The following is a 21439-nucleotide window of genomic DNA, read 5'->3' on the forward strand; positions in this document are numbered from 1 at the left end:
TCATCACGCAGTAGCAGAAAGTTTTTTAGAGCAGATAAACAGATTGAAAGTGGCAAATTACCCTAACTCGGTCCTTAGAATGACAGCAACAAAGCTATTGAAATGGATAAAGTTCCAAAACAAGAAACCTGAAAAAGACGGGGATGATAGCAGGAATAAGAAGCATTTAGCACTTATTCCGTATGTGCACAAAATGTCTCACGGTATAAAGAAAATAGGAAGGCGGTTTGGAGTGAACGTCGTGTTCTCAGCGCCCTTAAAGACGAGTAGCATGTGCGCAGCGGTGCAAAGAAGGTGTGACGGCAAGGGTAACAAAGGGAAAGGAGGGTATGGAATTAGTCATGTAGATGATAAGTGCTTTGTTTCTTGTGCCACGAATGTTGTGTATAAAATACCGTTGTCCTGTGGCGCGTCTTACATCGGTCAAACGGGCAGATGCGTTAACATAAGGCTCAGAGAGCACAGAACGACGCTAAAGAAAAATGAGCATGCCCACTTGGCTGCCCATTGTAGTAAGTACAATTGCTATCCCGTCCTCAAAGACACAAGCGTCATATACAGACATCAAGATCGCACAGTCAGAGAAATCATCGAAGCTTTCCACATCAAGAAGGGGGGAGAGAAAAAAAAACAGCGCTTGTGTCGTCGTTTCCTCATTCTTCTGTGTTCGTGTGTGTGCGCTGTGTTAAGATAAAAAATAACATAAAGCTTTTACAAAACAGTATTTCTAATCTTGACTTCTAATCTGTCTTTAAGTATGTCTACAGAATTAAAGTGAACAAACACACGAGGATCAAGTCTCTTCCAGTTGCGGGAAAAAATGCGAATCCAAGAAGGCAAAACAGCGTTCAAATGGTTGGTTCTCGTTGACGCTTTACCAGACGGTTGCAAATACTGCGTGGGATACAATCTTAAAAGCAAGTAAAAAAAAAGGAACTTCCAGCGCGCTGTCTTTCTTCGGGCAGCCAATGACTGTAGCCATTTCAGCCTTGTCACCGCGAGCGCATCTGAAAGATTCGATGAAGCTTGTGCAAAAGCGGCCACACGCAAGCGGGAGCTCTTACCGCTGTCCGCCTCGGCGGCATAGTGGTTACGGTGCTCGGCAGCTGACCCAAAGGTCGCGGGTTTGATCCCGGCCGCGGCAGTCGCGTTTTGATGGAGGCGAAATGCTAGAGGCCCGTGTACTGTTCGATGTCAGGGCAAGTTAAAGAACACCAAATGGTCGAAATTTCCGGAGGCCTCCACTAAGGCGCGCTTCATAACGATATCGTAATTTTGGCACTTAAAACCCCAGATATCATTATTACCGAGTATGGTGGCGCTTTGTGCTAGCTATCGCTGATGCAGTGTTTTAGTTTCAATAGCGCACTCACCCAATTAACTCTTTTACAATTTATTAGTTGCGTCTGCGTGCCTGCCTGCTTGCCTGCACACTTGTCCACCTGCTGCTTAACTTAGTGTTGTTATCCCAACGTGACGTGCCAAATTCCAGCGCACATCAGGGATGTCGCAATAGTTACGGTACGCACCTGGCAGTTCTGTACCTTTATATTTTACGCAGCTGAACGTGGGACGGCCAATGTCGCCTCGCGGTATTATAAAACAGGCGTTTGGTCGCTTTTGACGCCACGATGTGATGGTGAAATCTTGTTCCTTAAACTGTAGGGGTTGGCGCCCGTTCAACATTTGGCAGTAGGTCGATTATATAACAGTATACCTTCGTTATGTGTGCCCACAGAGTTGTCAAGCTATCAAAAGATAGGTTTTACTTCTAGCTCCTCGGCTATCATGTATTATTCTGATGGCGAAAATAAATTGAAATTGAAATAACGCTCAACTTTAATTCGATACGCCCCCCTTTTTTTTCTCACCGCTCAAGGAGATGTAGCCGGCGGTGAATATAAAACGAACACTGACGCCCAAGCGCATACGCCGGTTAGAACAGTTTCGTTCGACATGATATACTATACTTGGGCTAGTGCTCATTCTTCTTTCTGACCATGTGTACTGACGCCACCCCACTCACCTTGTTGAGCAACAATCAGACAGTACAAACATGGTGAATGGAGCAAAAGAACGGCAGAATTTGCCTCTTGTATTTGCCAGACATACCTCACTCGACAATGAATTCAACCAGCAAAAGTGCGCATTAAAATCGTTGAAAAAATTATTGAAAACTGTGGCCGCATTTTTGTTGGAGGAGAAAATGCTTGAGCCCAACGTACTTATATGTAGGTGCATGTTAAAGAGCCCCACGAGGCCGAAATTTCGGGAGCTTTCCACTGTACGGTGTTCGTCATAATCGTATCGTGGTTTTGGGACGTTAAACCCAAACAACTATGACTATATCATGTTCTGTTATATCTGTGTGTGATAACGCAACTGCGTGTTGCACATGCCGCCCGCTGAAGTCAGAGCATCTTGTTATGTGACATTATTATTTGCGCTTTCTTCTGCACTGTCTCAGAGTTATTTATCCTGCAGTGTATACGATACCAAGAATGTACGCTGTATGTACCCCACACTATCGCCCTAATGTTACTTTGGGAATATTATTTCACATGTTATTTTGAACCCTCCTTGTTGTATGGTCCACCTGTACTTATGAGTCAAGAAGTATATAGCCGGCGCCTTTGCGCCGACATCTTCTTATATCGCATGAATAAAAACTCACAGGGTCCCTTATACATTCACCTAAGACGACTCGAAGGCGTCTTTGACGTCACGTTATGTGACGTCACAGTGGCGTCATGATGATGTCACAAGCTTTAGCGACCTGTGGCGTCATGATGACGTCATGTGGGGACGTCATGAAGTGTTCTTGCGTCACTCGTGTTGACGCCGCCTACGGGGGAGGCCGACGCGGGAAGCCGGTCAACTTTTGCGTTTGATGGGGCATCGAAGGCTTTCGCCTTAAAAATTAAACTACAGGAGTAGTATTATTTTCTCGTCTCTCTTGAATGTCTTGCATTCATCGCATGCCTTTGTATATCTATACTGCTTTTTATATAATTTGGCGTCATTAAAATTTTTACTCTTGAGTACTGCAGCCGCGTGTGTGACGTTTCACTCGTTAGGCTGTTCCTTTAGGCATTTTAGTCCTGCGTTTCTTTCACACTGTTTTCGTTTCTACGGCGCCATAACCCGGCAACTCTCCGTAGAGGCCGTTTTGATTAGACCAGCGATAACTCCCAGGCCGTGAGGGTGTTTTCGCACAGAAGAAACCTTGAATAACCTCTCGTGTGACTGCCCGTCGCACGAATACCAAAGGCTCGCCCTTCGCACCGCTTTAGGCAAATTAGATGCTGCAGAACAGTGTATACGTATGGGACAATGACCTTGCGCGGTCCGTGATGTGCAAACTCTGTGGCCGTTTCTTGATGTCCACCGCTAAAATGACCGCTAGTAATTGACTGAATGTAGAACACGAGTTTGTGTGCGTGTGTGTGTGTGTGTGTGTTTGTGTGTGTGTGTGTGTGTGTGTGTGTGTGTGTGTGTGTGTGTGTGTGTGTGTGTGTGTGTGCGTGTGTGTGTGTGTGTGCGTGTGTGTGTGTGTGCGCGTGTGTGTGCGTGTGCGTGTGTGTGCGTGCGTGCGTGCGCTTTACAAACAACGTCCGCGTATAGGCATTACAAACACATTTTGTAACGTAACGTGCCATGATGATATACGATACCAATAGGTTCTCACCTAATATAATTACCCGATTTGCTCGTGTACAACCAGAACCTGCTGATGATGGCTAACTGTTGGCTACTGTTGGCTAAGGTCAGCTCACATCGGCTATCCGTCGTGATAACTTTTTTTTCCTTGACCGTTTCTGAACATAGTTTTCAAGCGAAGCTTGTTATGTGTTACAGGTTTTGGTGGCGGCGTTGTCGTACGCAAAAAAACCCGGCGCAGAATACGCCTCGAAGTTGTGCCGGTGGCATGCGTATTTGTATGCTCCGTTTTCCTATAAATAATGCTCTCTCGATAATGTGCTTGTCTGCGACCAGCCGTCTCCGATATCGCAATCTGATCTTTTATTGAGGTCGCTTGTCATTCCACATTGCCACATTTCATTCTTGCACTCTTTGTCTTCTTTCAAAGCGCGCGGTAGCCCGACCTGGCATGCAGCCTGGTCGATATCTCTTTGTTCTCTCCCATCACTTCTCTTTCTTCGTCCCTATCGCAGCACCTTCACATACACGACGACGCAACTTCGGGACCTTTCGAAAGAGGCAAAATATTGCGAGCTATATATCGTTATCAACTTCGGCGCGTCACACTCGTTTGTACCTCGATTCGGTTCATTCAAGGTAGGCATAACGACAGATTGCTAGAGTGCGTAGGCTAACACCGGATCGGTCCTTCTGTAAACGCATCGGGCTACGCTCACCCAATCTCCTGAGTATGGGACAGAAAAGGGATGACAAAAGCTGAGATACGAGGCCAACATTAAAAAAAAAGAAGAAAAGATGGGGCAGCTACGCACTAGTGGTGCAAAGTCTAGGAAGCAGCGGGGCTGGTGACATTGCCCTCCTCTTCAGTTTCCTTTCCCACCACTTGAAATACTATACTATACTATACTATACTATACTATACTATACTATACTATACTATACTATACTATACTATACTATACTATACTATACTATACTATACTATACATGTCTAGGGTAAGCACGACCAAGCATATTCTATGTGTTGGTTATTGATCGATTATCGATTAGCTATTGATTGGCTATCGATTGGTTATCGCAAGGTATCATGCATTTAGGTCAGGCTATGGTGACCCAAGCATTTTCTAGAATTGATTGGTTATTGATCTATTATTGATCGGCTATCCAATAGCTATTGATTGGTTATCGATTGGGTATCACTAGGCATCGACGACTATTCTGTAGAGAGAGAGAGATAATAAAACGAGAGAAAGGCAGGGAGGTTAACCAGAATTGTAGCATCCGGTTTGCTACCCTACACTAAGGGGAGGGGGAAAGGGAAAGAAAGATGGAAAGGACAGCGGAGAGAAGAGCAGGCGCGCGATAAAAAAAAGGATATAAACAAAAGGAAGCTGTAGAGCGGGAGTACTAAAGCCTATTCAATAGGCTTTTCTGTAGACTATTCTGTAGGAGCTGCTTGGAACATATCCGCTGTCAGTGGCGCATACCCGCCAAACTCGGGCCGAGTTTTTTGCAAACGCCGCACGGACCAACGGCGAGCTTAAAGGGATACTGAACAAAATTTTCGCCGCCGAGATAAATGGCCCAATTGAAAGATTGGGTGCTGAAATTTGTTGAAACAACCTTCATTTCAGCAAGAGACTAGCAGAATATAATGAATTTAATGCATTTTTCGCAAATTGGCGCGTCTAGCGGCTGCGCCGCGAACTAGAGAGGAAGTGACGCGAAACTGCACGGAGACCGACTCGCCAACCGTGCTCGCTGCAAAATCGCTTACCAATCGACATCGCAAGCCGCGCTCCGCACGAGCGTTTCTTTTCTCACAGACTCCATCCGGGTAACTTGCATCTGGGGATATTTTCCCCGTTTGCTTCTTGAAGATCTCCCTATGTCTGGGTACTACCTAGGAACACGTGCAATGCTCTTTTTATCCCTGCTCGTCGTTTGTTTGCGGGCTGGCGGCGCGCGCGAGGTTTTTGTTGTTGACGTTGGTGGCGGACGGCGCGTCCGTGCTCGCCGGGTGTGCATGATCTACAGTGTTCTAGTATGATCCCATGTAGCCCTGTCGCGCTATTGTAGCCACCATAGTCGCGCTGTCACTTGCCGTCCGTCCTTGTCTTTAATCCCGTCGAACGCCTCGAGATGAGTTTTCTTTGCCATTATCAGTGTAGCTGAGAATATTGTGCGTTTTTGGAAATTGGCATGAACGAAAGCACTTCGCTGATCGTTATACCGGTTTCACACGGGCAATTGATCGCGATCACGACCGATCGGGATTGGGCTCGATCTGGATCAGGTGTACCTACACGGTCATTTTTAATTGTTTAATTGCGATCTGCGCATCGATATCTGGCTCCTAGATCGCGATTTGACTGATGTCTGCGTCAAACTCGATCCGGATTAGTCGGGACCGAGCAGCAGCAATGATTGATGATCGCGATCAAGAAATCCGGTCCGGGTCAACCTTGACTGCGATCAAAAGTGCCTGCGTGTCACCGGTATTACTTGCAATAGCTATTCTGCCCGCGCATGTGATTGAGTTTTAATATAGTTGATGCTAAAAATCTAGGGCACGTGCACTCAAAGTAATGAAAGTGTCCATGCTTCTATAAAAAAAGAGCCGAGCAGGATCCTTAGACGTCAGGTGGTAATAAGAAATAATTGCAACTGCTGGTTACATCACATGGCTAGTGTTCAATATTTGGACATACAATGACAAGGATACGTCTACATGGTGAGTAAATAAAGAGAAGCGAAATGTTTTGAGAAGCAGCATGACTGCTTTCATTCATGTTGTCGCACGGGTGTATCAGTGGTGTGAATGCACCTGCAACTTTGTTTCTACAGTTGGTGGTTGGTAAAGGTGCACCTTTTTAAGACAAGTTTTCCGTTGGTCATGAGACTTTATAACTGGCTTAATGCAAAATGTGAAGTTAAATGCACCATTATTAGATTAGATGGTACATTTAACTTCTAGATGGGTGACACACTTCTATAGGCATGGGATACTTCATTTGGTTCAGTTCAGCCCAGCACTGGAACTTTAACCATTCCACGAATGCACCCCTTCAATTGCTACTGCAGTTTCTTCTACCTACAACTGTCATTTGCAGACTAGAGCAGATGCACACAACCAACATTTGTAGCTGCAAATGCTTGCTCCTTTGTTATACTGAAATTAGTTTTTTTTTCGTGTGTTGCTCTTGTACTTGACATCAAAACAACAGAAATGGGAATGTCACTTGTGTTGTTTGGTTTGTTTCCTGACTGAGAACCTGTGACCTTTGACTATTGTGTTGCTTCATCCCTTGACCTTTGCTTTTGCGATGCTCTGTCGCAAGAGTGTACCTGCCTGTCTGTTGCCGATTCCGCATATGCTGCTTAATGGTTGACAAGTGACACACATGAATGGTTTACCGTGTACTTTCAGCATTTTTTTGACATTCACACAAGTGGGAAAATGTAGTTGTTTTCAAATTGCAGCTGCCCACCTACCAACAAAGCCACATATACCTGTACCCTCTAAACAAGGAAGCATGACGTTTCAGTTAATAAGGCAAGGACCAATGTTAATGGAGTGTGGAAATTTTTTCTCACCATGTCTCCTTTCTTGTTGATTTCTCTTGTCATAAATGCTTGCATCTTAGCTGTTCTCACTTTATGTGTGCTTACTGGTATGAAGTTTATTTTGTGCCATTGAGAGCTGTTTTCACTGAATTTTACCCGTTTTAAGACAGTTGCTAATATTTTCCTGTGATAGCCAGCCCGAATGAGAAGTAGGAAACCATGCAGGACATGTGGTTCTTTTTCATTTGACACTGCAGTGAGCTTCTACAGCTTTTGGGAACCCAACAGCGGTGACTGCAATAACGATTTGTGTGCAGGAGGATCACCATTTGTTTTTGACTGCCTGCACGGGAAGGTAGGACGTAGTATATGATGTCACAAACACAGGGTGGTACGCATTCAAAGGTGTAATACGGGTCTCGCTAAAGAATGTTTAACCCTTTGAGGTGCGAAGCATGAGTTGGCAGTAAGCATTCCATCTTCGTCGTCTGTGTGTACCCTGTCCTCTTCGTGCTGCACCACCTTAATGAAAAATTTTGGCCGCTGTTCAGCCGCACATTAAAAAACATGCCCGACAAGCAATTTTTGATCGGCAACGGGAAGGATATAATTACAGAGCTCGTGCAGAAGTACAAGGAATCGATCGAAAAAAAAAAAAAGATCGGACACAGTGTCACTGACAAAGTACTTCAGAGAAGCACCCTTTTAGTGCGAGGTAAGGAGGCACGAAGGTTGCCCTAGTGCTACCTTAACTCAAGAGAGCACCAAGGAAGGCTTCAGTGAGGGAACCTTGGTAAGAAGCGTTATAGAATACATGGCAAGGCGTCCTGAAGCAGTTATGGCCTCCTCGCTGAGGCAAGGAGCATTTCAGAATACGGGCCTTACTTCAACATTAAAGGCTTGCTAATCTGAAACACTGAATCAGTTTTTATTGATAAAGTAATCAAGGACTTTTACTCGCCTTGGTTTCATGGCAGTATGTTATTAAGAGGGAAAAGAATGGTACGAATTGCTTTTTTTTAACTTTGCACCAAAAACTATAAGTTCTTCAGTGTTCTCAAAACCATGTGGCCTGAATAGAAATTGCCACGAGCTCATAAATTATCTTGTTTAATGGTGTAACAAGTGATGCACTCATTCAGTTTACCATTAATATTGCCATGCTTATCTTTCACTGCATGCATTTCGGTCTTTCCTATAGAGTTGCCTGGTAGCTGTTTCGATGCCATCACCTTTTTCACTGCTCTTTGATATCATAATTCCATATGTCACTGGGCTTATATTTATTGATAGCTTTAATAGCTAAGCAAATTCTATTTATCTATGCCCACCCACTTATCTGTTGTTGTTTCTTTATCCAGTCTTTTGTGGTTCAAGAGATGTTGCTTACTTCTTGCATTGATGCTTTACCTCCAACTTCGACTACAGATTCAGAAATCGGTCTAGTTGTGGTTTCCTCTATGTCTTTTGTTTCTTGTTCTAAGGTGTCGTATTTGTTTTCTAGGGAAATTCTAAAGTATTCTGTTTTTTTTCCTGGCTATACCTGGTTGGCCTGTGCATTAGTGGTTATTTTTTTGTGTGTGTTCTTCAAACTGGGGGCAAGGATTGCACTCACTAGCCTATGATCGCTGCATTTTACATATCTATACCCTGTAGCTATCAGATGAATGAGATCACTAAGACATTTAAACACTTTTTTTTTTCAACGATCAAATGACTGGGACGAACTACCACCAGTCCACAAAGAGAATGAGAACTATGAATCTTGAACTGTAATACACCTGTATGGTTCCATGTCGTACATTTGTTTATGATGTTGGTGCATGTGAATGATATGTTTTTATTGATCATTGTTTAATTCTTATTGTGTATTCGTTAGCCTTGTGCTTCATGTGTTTATTAAACCAACTATTTTTTTTCTATGTTCATTACTTATTTACACACACACAACACACATGCACACACATCCACATATACCGAACAGAATGGCTGATTGGGTGAGTTGGCAATTCATGATACTTGAAATAGGGCGTTACTACACAGGAACTTAAGTATCATATATAACTACTTCTGTTCATTTGCCCTGCTGTTCTGGGCTCAAGGCATGCAGTAACAGATAAAACAAAACTTCTACTCCATTTTGTGATGTGTTTATATCTGCTTACCTATTGCGAAGCAAGTTTTTACGAACTCACTGGAAAGGTAAAGAGCATGCTTGATACTGGCTGTTGGGTGTGTGCCCAATTCTTGCAGATTTATATGTTGCGTTCCCCAAAGCAACTCTGCCTACGCAAAGCCCCAAACCTTGCTTGTGCTTGTATGTAATGTCGTTTGGGTTTTTCAGTACTCCCTGCAAGTCTGCATGGGCAACTTTTACGTTACACTAATATGAAAAGGTCAGTTCTAAAAGAATGACCATGCACATTTGAATACATGTCTAGCTGGCATGACTTCACTGCCACGGCAATAGCAGCTTTGCTGGATGCATTAGGCAGCGTTTTGAGAATATGACACCGATTTCCTCACTCAGCCTTTTCAGACAAGCGGTGAAAAACATAATACCGGTGTCACACAACCCCTTTCGATCACAATCGGGCCTGATCCACATCGAATTTCTTGATCATGATTGGGTCTTTTACTCAAGCTGAAGAAGGCGGCCATCGCTGTTCGTAAATTCAATACCCATAGGGCTCAAACGCGATCGATGTAAAGGCGGTGTCTAGCGTTACGCCCAGACGTAACGATTAACAGTTGCTAAAGTACCGTCCAGGGTGTCGCTCACGGAGCGCACTTGACTCTCACTTTGCCAGCATACGTGGATTGTCACTCAGTATCGCTGAGCCCGCAGCGCATTCACTGTGAACACGCGTCCCGGACGCAACACGTGCGCTCCGCCTCTTTCAGCTACGCTACTATAAGTACAAATGCGTACCCACATGCAAAAAGTTCGTCGTCTACAAGACCGACATCTTCAGAAATTGCGAGGCCCTTTAACTAAAGCAGGGGGCAATCTCGAAGCGTTCGATGGGTGTAAAACTGGAACGGACGGAAAGTAAACACACCTCGGCCGCAGATCACCATCCGCGCGCACACAAACTTCGTATTCGTAGCACGCACCATCAACAAGCAGCCGAGTGGGTGGGTCTCTTAGGGATAAACAGTTGCCTAGGTAGTACCCAGACGTAGAGGGATTTTCAAGGAGCAAGCGGACGAAAAGTCTCCAGATCTCAAGTTACCCGGATGGAGTCTGTGAGAAAAGAAACGCTCTTGCGCTCCGCTGCTGCGCGTCTCTCTCATAACGTGTTTTCACGGTCGGGAAGGTGTTCTCCGTGCGTGTGCTCAACCGGCAGCTAACGACGCCATTGCCGCGCTATCGGCCGTATGTTTGTTTTCGCAAGTGGAGCTTGCGCCCGCGTCTACGAATTTGCCGTTTGTGTTGTGTGCTGGTAAGCAATGTGAACGGTGAAGCACCTGACACAACGCAGAATGCCTCAACGCTGTTCTGCGCTAGGGTGTGCGAGAAGCAGCGTCGGGAGCGACAAGCCCTGTCATACCTTTCCGACAGAGCCGAAGCTTCGAAGGATATGGATTCGCGCTGCGCGCCCATCGCAGCCAACGTGGGTGCCTTCAAAGCGGGACTTTTTGTGCTCCGAACACTTCGAGGATAGTGACTATGAGACGAGCCCTGCTTTGTTGCTGCGCTTCGGCATGTCAGCGAAATGGCAGCACCTAAAGCCTGGTATCAAATTCCAGCCCGTCTGGTGCCACTGTTTGACCGACCACATAAATTCAGCTACATAACTTAGACACCTCACAGAGGTACTGCCTTTTAAAGGTCATCATAAATAACGTTAGCAGCACGTCACAGCCCCTTTTTACAGACCCATCGCCAACGAGCTAAGCAAATAAGCAATAACCTAACTAAACTATTTAATTGAAACACAACAGGACTACGCTGTGCTGCTGTACGCATGTAGGTTGCTGTGGGGACGTCTACGTAATGAGCTGGTCGGCTATTCCTTATCGATATGCCGTGTGACATGAATGATTGAATGAATGTCTAAATTAATTAGTTAATAGGAAGATGAAACAAATAAGGAAAACAATATGACAATGAAAAGTTCACAAAGAGAACGCGAAAAATCTCTAATACAAGTTTGCGAGTTGAAGCTTGTTAATTTGTTGACATGATATCAAACGGCGAGTCGTCATGCGATCACCGTTCGCCTTCACAAGTGGCGTATCTTGCGTAACAGAACGTCTCAAACACACGCGATTCTGACCAAAGGACGTTGCTTAACACATCAGCCTCATGACAATTACTTAGCAGTGCTCAGAGACAACCGCGTCATTGTTCTCCTTTACCACGCTCTTGTTCTTATCGATATCCGGCTCTGAAAGCCACTTTCGGAGCCCTATACAAGGAACCCCGAAGCCAACGAACTTGCATGGTCGCACGTGGAAATCGTGGCATGTTTTTAGAGCACACAAAGGGGGCGGACCCCAAGCGTTATCAAGTGCTTCGGCATAAGACGAGCAATGATAATGTTTTCAGTCACGATGTATCTACACGTAAGAGTGCGCCAGTTGTTCCTTTTACTTCTTTGAAATGATGACAGTCAAAAACCAAGTGCACTGAGCTTCGAGTAAACAGAGAGAAAGAGAGAGGGAGAGGGAGGGGTTAATGGAAGCTCATGATGCTATACTTGCTATGTGCGATGCTTGTGACCCTTTATACTCTTGCTGGATCCCCTAGTATAATTATGTGAATTAAACTTGCAGCTTGCTCCTTCGGATGAGGTGGTTACGATGACATGGTGGTGAATATTATTACAAAGATGATGATGATGATGAGGGGAAGAGAAGGAGGAGACAGAAACGCACTAATAAATAAATTGAGCCTAGATTACTACAGAAAGCTCATAGAACGTCCTCAGCTGACGTACTGTAAGGCCCAAATAAATAAATAAATAAATAAATAAATACAGAAAACAACGCGATAATGTAAAAAGACATTGTTCACGGGATGGTCACCCTTCAAAAAAGTACAGATTTCTCTTCAACTGTAAATATTATTTATTTCTGAGAAATGCATGTAAGCTCACTTTATATTTTTATTAGCGTTGAATAGCAATTTATATTTCACGAAATATTTTCGACCTCTACGACTTCTACAGAACTCGCATTCACAAAGATCGTTGCGCACCTGAGCAATCACTGACTAGATCCGCGGAAGATGATGGATATCTACTGCAACGTTGCAGCGGGAGGATAGAGATGAGCAAACACGCACCCAGTCTTGTTTGATTAAGTCCACGCTGGCTGTGAGAAAAATCGTGCGCGCGAGCTGTGGAGAATGCAGGTGCTCCAACATTTCGGGTACTTTCGAGCGAGCAGCAAATACACCGAAGCGTACGCCGGCGCCCAGAGACCGTTCGTTAGAAAGATGTATAGATTGCACGCTTCCATGAAATGTCATTTTATGGAATCGAGGCTTTTTTTTTCTTTTTTGTTTTTTTTTTATTATTATTATTTCTCAGGAACAAGGTCACGGGTGCTCATAAAATCCTACCAAGAACGAAGGTCGTGCAAAAAAAAAAAAAAAAGATGTTTTGTAGTCTGTACCTTGTTTCGTGTAAATTTGAGTGACACGCGCAAGGTAAGTTTATGAGACTCGTCTGATTAGACCTTTTCCAAGAAATGCTACTGTTCACATCTCCAGAACTTCCTTGGTGTTTCAAATTCGGGGGAAGTTTCTCGTCGCTAACGCGCGTGGTTCATAGATAATGCGGGCGTCGCGCCGAAAGTGCGGGAAAAGGAATTTCGACAAATTCCAAACGCCTATCAATACCAGTTAACGAAATCCCAATGTAGACGAGCATCACGCGTAATCATATCTTAATAACACGGTAATGATTGGTAGCACAGTCAGAAGTATGCAAATAACTGATGCATCGCGAATTATGAAAAGCTGCACAAAACATTACATTTATTCATATCTGCGGCACGTATATATATATATATATATATGTAGGCATCTAGAAAGTTCACATCTTCAGTAAAGCTCTGTATACTGCTTTCAGAGAATTTCAGTTTCGGCTGACGTACAAGAAGCACTCTCAGAACATCGCCAACCGTTAGTATTAAGATTGCATTTTTTTTATTTCCCTCAGTCTGAACCATGATCCGTAAACGTACGCGGTCTGCTGCGATGTGTCAATAAATAATAACATCTGGGCTTTTACGTGCCAAAAAATCACAGTTTCACCGCAAGCGCGAAGCAATGAATGCGATAGCAACATATTGTAATGTTATACGAAGTAAGGCTGGCAGCTAAAACTTTTGGATCCGATCTCGCGTAACCCTACAAACACTGGTGTAAGAGAATACGGCCGCTCCAGGCAGAGAAGTCTCGTCGCCTTCAGAGCGCAGCGCCTAGAGGAGTATGCAAGCCGTACGCTGATGGCTGCCGAAATATAGCGCGCATAGCGATCGCGACTGCGTCCTTAAAATCAAAGTTCACAGTTACTGCTCAAACGACTCCCCCCCTTCCCCTTGAGTCCTTTCATGCTCCTTCAAGACGGGCGGGGCGTTTGGGACGTTATCGCATGCGCCTTCCGAGTGACGGTGATGGACCGACTCATTTGATCTATGCTTCTGCCGCGTCCTTCGCGTCTCCGCTCGCACGCTTTTACCCGCGGTAGAATACGGTGAGCGGAGGGATGCTCTCAATTCGGACTTCATATGGGACATGACGGCAAATACCCGTCGAGAGTGTCCATACGATTGCTATCGCAATAACATCACGATATGACTATGAGGCGCGTCGTAGTGGAGAGTTCCGGAAATTTCGACCGTCTGGTGTTCTTTAGCGTGCACTTACATCACACGAGCCTCTAGCATTTCGCCTCCATCTAAATGCGACCGCCGCGGCTGGGATTGAACCTGCCACCTTTGGGTCAGCAGCCGAGGCGATGTGTTAAGTAAGACGAGTTTGATGGGTATCCAATTATTCAAAACTGCTGCCTCCACGGTCTCAGTGTCCGAAGAGAAAGAAAGAGAATAGTAGAGATGATACAGCAAATTGAATGTGACTCCGCTTTTTCGAAACGGTTAGGGGGCGCCATTCAATCTAGTTAGTAAAGCTGTAGCTAAACACCGACGACTGCATTCGGTATTCAAGATTTTGCCCTAGTAAGATTAAAGCGTGCGCGAGCAAGTTTTTATTTTTCTGCATCGCTTACAAACAGAATAAACGGAAGCGCGGACGTCTGCGCGATGACTTAAATGGACGCCGAAGAGAACCATTGTCAGCTAAAAGTGATGGATGGATGGATGAATGGTTATTGATAAAATATTATTGGAGAACAGTACTCTGTGATAGGCGAGCAAGGCTCACCTGTTCCAGCACAGTTCGTTGGCGCTCGTCGAGGTCTTGCAAGTAGCCGCTCATGTTGTCGAATGACGGCTCGGGCCGGCGGTTCCGCGCGTAGTAGTCCCTCCGCGTGGCTCTACGGACCGGCGCTGCTCTCTCGTGAGAGCGCAAGGCCGCAGCCTTGGTTGAGAGCCGCGCCTCCTCCTTTCCCACATCACTGGGCACGAGCGATACGCGCTTAGTAGAAGGAGGAGGGAAATAGGTGGAGAAGAGAGTAGAGAGAGAGAGAGAAATACGATAGAGAGAAAGAGGGAGAAAGACCACGTAGTACAACGGCACATGTAACAACGTTAATTGCCCGTCGTAGTGTGTACAAATTCAACGTGGGCTTCGGCGAACGATTACGGTGCCCCGATATTTACACATATATTTTCCTTGTCCTTCTATATGTGCTTGTTAAGACACTCGGTGTGCGCACGTGGAGAGATTGCAGTGTGTTCAGTTCAAATCTTTATTTATCTTTCATTGAACAGTGAAAGAAAGGAGCAGTCACAAAAAGCTACTACAGATAGTAGCTTGACTAGGTGACTGCCCCCTTAGAACGACAGCAATTAACGGACGCTGCATAGAACGTAAGTCACTAAATACACATTCCCACAAAAAACGAGGTACACAAGATAAAAATGTTACGTTGGTGGCAGATTCTTCAACGGTGGATTAAAAAGAAGCCTTTGCTTTAAACAGCTTTAACGAGATGAAACAAATCTGTAAAAAAAGTGTAAAAGTATATATAATGTAAGTATATAAAAAAGTAGAATTATTTTAAAAATCTGTAAAACAAAAGGTACGGATAATTATGTCCGTTCGAAAGAAATAATTGTTCTGTCCGAATAAATGCAGTACACATTCAGTGCAGTCACCGCAACAGCAGCCCAGACTTTTCTATTATGCGTACACGGCTGATAAGGCCAAGCAGCTTTACTTAAAAACTAAAAAAAACTATTTGCAATGGGAATGTTACAGCTGCGCTTGACGTTGCCACATGCGGTATACCGCAAGGGGTTCGCACGATTTGTACTATTTGCAGTACGCACGATTTGCTTTGAAACAGCCAATCGGGGGTACTGGACGCTACGCGATAGTCGCACCGTGTACAAGAAACCAATAGTGCCAGTAAAAATAAAACCAATCGCAAATGAATGACAGGTCTGGCCGCTCCCACTTAAGTTTTTTTTTCTTTTTTTTTTTTGCAAATCAGCAAATGTGCACACCTTTCTTGCAGAGATGTCTTTCTCTGTCGAAGACCATGCAAAACTTGAAATTTGGGGGGGGGGGGGGGGCGTTGGGTCGCCTCCAACCCCCCCCCCCCCTGGCTACGCCCATTCTTCACATTCTTCGAGCAAGAGACAAGCGAGAGTCTGTGTCTTGCTTGTTACAGACAGTAACTCACTCACACACTGATTTTTCCCCCTTTTTTGCCATTGATCATACCAATGGAACGACTTATAGCTTTTTAGCGTTCTATATTCCACTCCCTCTATCCCCATCTCACAGTCAGCAACCTTCGGTCCCCCCTTTCCCGAATAAAAATAATTTTCTATGTATCTATATTCTTCAATTCAATATGTAAGCCACGAAGTTAGAGGTATCCGAATGAGGAAAAAGTCGGTGGTCCATTTCGCACTTGCTAGCATATAGCTCCGTGATGGCATGTGTTTCTTAGGTATTCAGTGTAAAAATGATCACGTAGCTCTTTCTCTTTACTCGTAAATACTGGGACAATAATTCGAAGAAATAAGATAGTCTAGAAATCGATATACTTTCTAAAGAATGTTTATTCAAATATACGTGATCTGAAATGAAAGATTTTGGAATGCATGACCAGAAATTTTAAAAAAGAAAAAAAGTGAGGAGGAACTCTAAAATACTGCGTATATAAAAAGACGATTTACTCTTCAAACGATTACGATCGCTGTATAATCCAAATAACGTCTTAACAATGCCTCGCCAACACTGCAGCGCCTTCATTATAATATGTATGCATAGCCTCGAAGGTGTTCGTTACCTGCCCTATTGTTATATTGCATTGCTCGAATTACAAGCGGGTTATATACTTACCGGGAGCTCTTTACTGAGCATAACAGTAGCAACAACTATCTTTCGGAGCCTTCACTATGGATAGCATTACGGCGCGTCGTCTGCTAAGGTACTTCCGGCTCGAGGCCTATTTCTTCGCTGCTTCAAGGTGCCTGCTGCTCAGTGTAATCGGGAAGGAAACAAGTGCACTTCTGCGACTCGTTTGTTACCGGTTGTCCAGTGACTGTGTTCTTGAAATATTTTGCGATTGGTTAGAAGATATTTCGCAGTTTAGAGAACGAAGTGAGAAGTAGAAATGGGCAAACACGAGGAACGGTGTGAGGTGGGTCTCGAGCGCAGCATGCGAGTGTAGGCATATGGTTATGCTTTAAAATACGCAGTAATATATTGAAGAATTAGCTTGATTTAGTATTTTCGAGAGCTAACGGTGGCTACCTCAGAGTGGCTCACACATTATGAACACATGGTGCCAAATGTCAACATACGTACGTTCCTTAGTCACTTAAAGACTTCCGACAAAAGTATGTGTACTCTGCCCCATCGTGTATGCCGATACAGTACACTTACATTGCATATACTGCATTGCCTGCTTTTTGTCAAATTTATAAATAATGCCGAGCGTGTAAAAGGCCAACGGAACAAAACAGCCTCTCAGTTACTGGTATCGTAGGACGTAAAACGACCGAAGTCGCTCTTGAAACAACGAGTTGCATGGTATGGCGTCTCTAGTATTTCAGGGACTTGCAAGCGGGAAGTGTCAATACTTTTCAGTAGGACTTGAAAGACATATGTACGTTAAGTGCGGAGAATTTCACATGCATTGAAACACATTGCCCGAGTGCGCGAGGGAACGACATCTCACGTAAAGGAAGGTTCGGAGGACAAAAAGAAAAGCCAGAAAACTGAGAGAAGTTCATTGTTCGCTTTTAGAGTATGAAACATGTCACAATTGCCATTCACTATATCGAACCCGAGATGGTATCTTTGCCACACAAAAGTAAGTAAATAATTTCACGAATTCGCAACATGAAAACAGATTGGGTGGATATTTCATGGCACTATGATGTGCAACAAATCTTTACAGGTCACAAAACATGCGTGAAAACACCCTTTGCTGCGAAACAACATGCATGTGTGCGGAGGTGCGTGTGACTTGAATGAAGAAATGACCGTTCGCACCTTTACAACAATCTCGTAGTGATCGAATTTGTTATTCAACTAAGCTGCACAGCAGTCCAAAGTACTATGCACTAATTTGTGAGAAAGGGGGACCGCGACTGCTATAGATGGAACGTACAGGAAGCGACGGCACTAGCAACAGTACCTGTTCGGCGGCACGACGTCTCGAGCCGTAAGTCGATGCAGACGGGCGCCGTAGCCCACAATCCTTTGCGAGAGCCACGATTTTGCTATCCACCCGGTCAAATGTGTTACGAGGTTGTACTCTGTGTCTTCGAAAAATTTTTCACAATATTTTCCTGGCATCTCGGCGGAATGCTTACCGAAGGCAACTAAGAGTCGGTTGAAAAAAAAAAACGAAAATTTTCTACAACGACGTTTGTAAAGGGTCCAGAAATTGACGTAACCGTAATTGTAGCTGCTGGCGTTACTAGAAACGAGCTGTGAAAAAATAAATGTGAAAACGAACACTTCTGAGTGGTTTGTGCAAACGAAAAATGTAGTAGCGATTAAGCGGTAAACGCGGGAGAAATGTGTTAGCGTTACCCTTAATTGCCTTTAATTATCTTGACAGCCAACGAGTATCCAGCATTACCCTACAATGCTGCTATTACGCGAGTATGTGCGGGAGCCATATCAGCGCTGCTTTTGTGCTTGTCAACACGATGGGTTCACACGTGCAGTCAGCTTGCGCACAATTCGTCTCGCGACTTTGTTTTGTCCCTCCTATAGTGCTAACCTAAAAAAAAAGAAAAAAGCCCTCCGAGCTACCATACACCGAAGCTCGCCTGAACTTGCGATTAGTCTTTCCGTCGCAAAATACACAGAATGTTCGGGGCAGAGTCCGATGTGTGTGTCTATCGCACTGCAGATCCAGCGACGTCTGTGCCAGGGCTAAACCTCTGTAAGGCGAAGAACGCGTGCTGCTTAGCATCTAAGAAAGGTTGTCTGAGACAGGTTTCAAGATAAGCCGGACGAGGATGCGGTATCAGACAAGTCTTCTGTGCCTGCGTCACCATGAAGACCAGACAACGACTGCTCCAAGATGAATAGAATGTGAATAGCGTTTTTGTGAAAGCGTCCACACCCGAGGAACGAATGAAAGTTAGCAGATCTTGACATAATTCATTCATATTCCTTTCGTTCTCTATCTCCGAAAATCAACTACACTATCTTATGCGGAAACGCCAGCGCTCACATATCTGTTTCGTAATCTCGCATCCGAAACCTGGACGAGGGCCACGTGAGAAGATGGGAAGCGGACGACCGCGCAAGCTCCCCACCATGTTGACGAACAGCACCATACGTGCTGTTCGTCATTTATCTCGGAGACCGCAAGCTCGGATTCGGTCAGCGCCTAACACTCGCGCCCTGATAACACGCGCGATTCGCGCTGATCTTGTGACCCCCAAAACCGTGGCCGCGAACATGACTGCCGCGGAGTCTGTTTCTACGTGGGGATAGCCCGACGTAGCGCTTGAGTCGAATTTGTAGGCGCAAAGAAGACACGGACGAGAAGGGAGACACACACACACAGGGCGCCCTGTGTGTGTGTCTCCCTTCTCGTCCGTGTCTTCTTTGCGCCTACAAATTCGAATCATGCATTACCAACACGCCCAGTTGCTCACTCTCACATAGCGCTTGAGATGCCTGCAAGAAGCGTAGCCTGATACGATCTCGCGATGCTTAGAAAAGATAGATAGGTATAGTATACGGTTAAATCACTGAACTGAGATTGAGTGAAGACATGTGTTGCTGTTATACAGCGGATAGCCAACAGTTAGCCATTATTAGAAAACGGTTACGATCGTTGGACAGTCATAATTTTGTAACACTAGCCGACATTTGCCAGAGTTAGCCATCTTTAGCCAGCATTTAGCCAACACCAACTTGCATTAGCCTACATTAACTGGCACTAACGTAGTACCCGAATAAGTACGGTAGTTGAATTTTGTCGGAAATAGCCGTCGCACCATGTTACGGAGTCTGGGTGGAAGAGGCCCAGCAAGCGATTGTTTTCAAAAGTGCAATTTTTATCCCGGCGCTTCACTGCTTAATGGATACCTAATGTATCTCTGTTTCAATGAGATTTGATTGATTCCTTCGGCTCCGAGCTCATAGCTACCTTGGCATAAACCCGATAAGGTCGCAAGTCGAGTTGAGTCGGCCTGCCGGACCAAAAAAAGTAATCAGGTTCGCGTGAACCGTGAAGGAAGAAAAAAAAAGTAACTTCACAAAGTGTTTTTATGCATTCGCCTAAGGCGAGTCGAAGGCGAAAACCATCTTCTTCTTCTTCTTTTATTATTATTATTATTATTATTATTATTATTATTATTATTATTATTATTATTATTATTATTATTATTATTATTATTATTATTATTATTATTATTATTATTATTATTCTCAGTCGATTGTATTGTAGTAAGGCGGAAAGGCGGGCTAGAGTTGGTTTCAGTTCATGAATGGACGGATGAATAAACTTTATTTTGGTCCCTCGGAATGCGCCCTAGCACCTTGCGGGCCGCTCCCACGTCGGGACAGAAAGACCAATTTTCTCTCGTGCGTCGCGGGCCCGTTGGACTGGCCATTGCTGTGCCTCGAGTCCGGAGCTGGTAATAGCAGCCTCCCATTTTGCGGCGTGATGACTTCTCCGCCACGTAACGCGGTGCACCGCCAGAGCATATGTTCTAGATTCGCTATATCCGCGCATAATGAACATGCATTAGTTGGCTGTATTTCTGGATAAATCTTGTACAATAGCGCGGGGTTAGGGTACAACCCCGACCTGAAGTAGCCTGAGTGTCAGAGCCTGTGGTCTGCTTAATTTTCTGTGTGGTGGAGGGTTCATTTTTCATTTAAAAGCGCACACTAAACGTTGACAAATGAAGAAGAGCCTGCGTTGGTCTTTGGGTCTTCTTCGTTTTGTCATCGCTTAGTGTGCGCTTTTAAATCGAGACTAGATTGTATTGCCCGCACTCAACGCGCGCTATGACCTGAGCGTCACGTGGTGGAGAGACGCTCGGTTATTGGCTTCAGTTCTGTGGCGCGACGCTCCCTCCTGTTTTTTTTTAAAGATGATAGTCTTTCTTGGGGAACTTAAACGCAGAAATTTTGGTCTGTCTGTCTATCTTTCTATTTGTCTGTCTGTCACCCGATTCAGCCACCCGGCCAAAGTTGAACCACTTGCTTACCGCCCAACCCATCTTGAACTGGTACGGCTGTTCATACTTGTGAACGTTGTCGATCAAAAAGTAAGTATTACGCATATCTGAGGCGCAACATCAATAGGTAGTATTAAGTGGTGTGTTCCTTTAATAGAAAATACATAGATACGTAATACTAAAGACCCTAGTTTCTTAAGCTGCGCTGAAAATGCGGCTGCGCTGAAAATTCCATGCTATTCGCGCCGACGAACGCCCTCTGCCACGGAGGAAGGAAACCCTCTGCACAAGCTCATGTTTCCCGACGTATTGCCAGATGGCGTCCATATCTCACGCAGCGCCTCCTCTATCGTCTTTAGACGGCATTTGCAGTGGAGCACGCAGATACGTGGCC

General features: G+C 44.8%; 1 protein-coding gene across 1 annotated transcript in view; it reads right to left on the reverse strand.

Moving 5' to 3' along the window:
• Nucleotides 1-14810, reverse strand: part of LOC119396606 (SEC14-like protein 2) — a 37117-nt gene extending 22307 nt beyond the window's left edge. The window contains exon 1 of the mRNA XM_037663890.1: nucleotides 14630-14810. Coding sequence (XP_037519818.1) covers nucleotides 14630-14683 — 54 coding nt within the window. The 5' untranslated portion in view covers nucleotides 14684-14810. The remainder of the gene's footprint in view (nucleotides 1-14629) is intronic.
• Nucleotides 14811-21439: the final 6629 nt, after the last annotated feature.

The sequence above is a fragment of the Rhipicephalus sanguineus genome, chromosome 6 (assembly GCF_013339695.2).
Source record: "Rhipicephalus sanguineus isolate Rsan-2018 chromosome 6, BIME_Rsan_1.4, whole genome shotgun sequence".
NCBI classification, from domain to species: domain Eukaryota; kingdom Metazoa; phylum Arthropoda; class Arachnida; order Ixodida; family Ixodidae; genus Rhipicephalus; species Rhipicephalus sanguineus.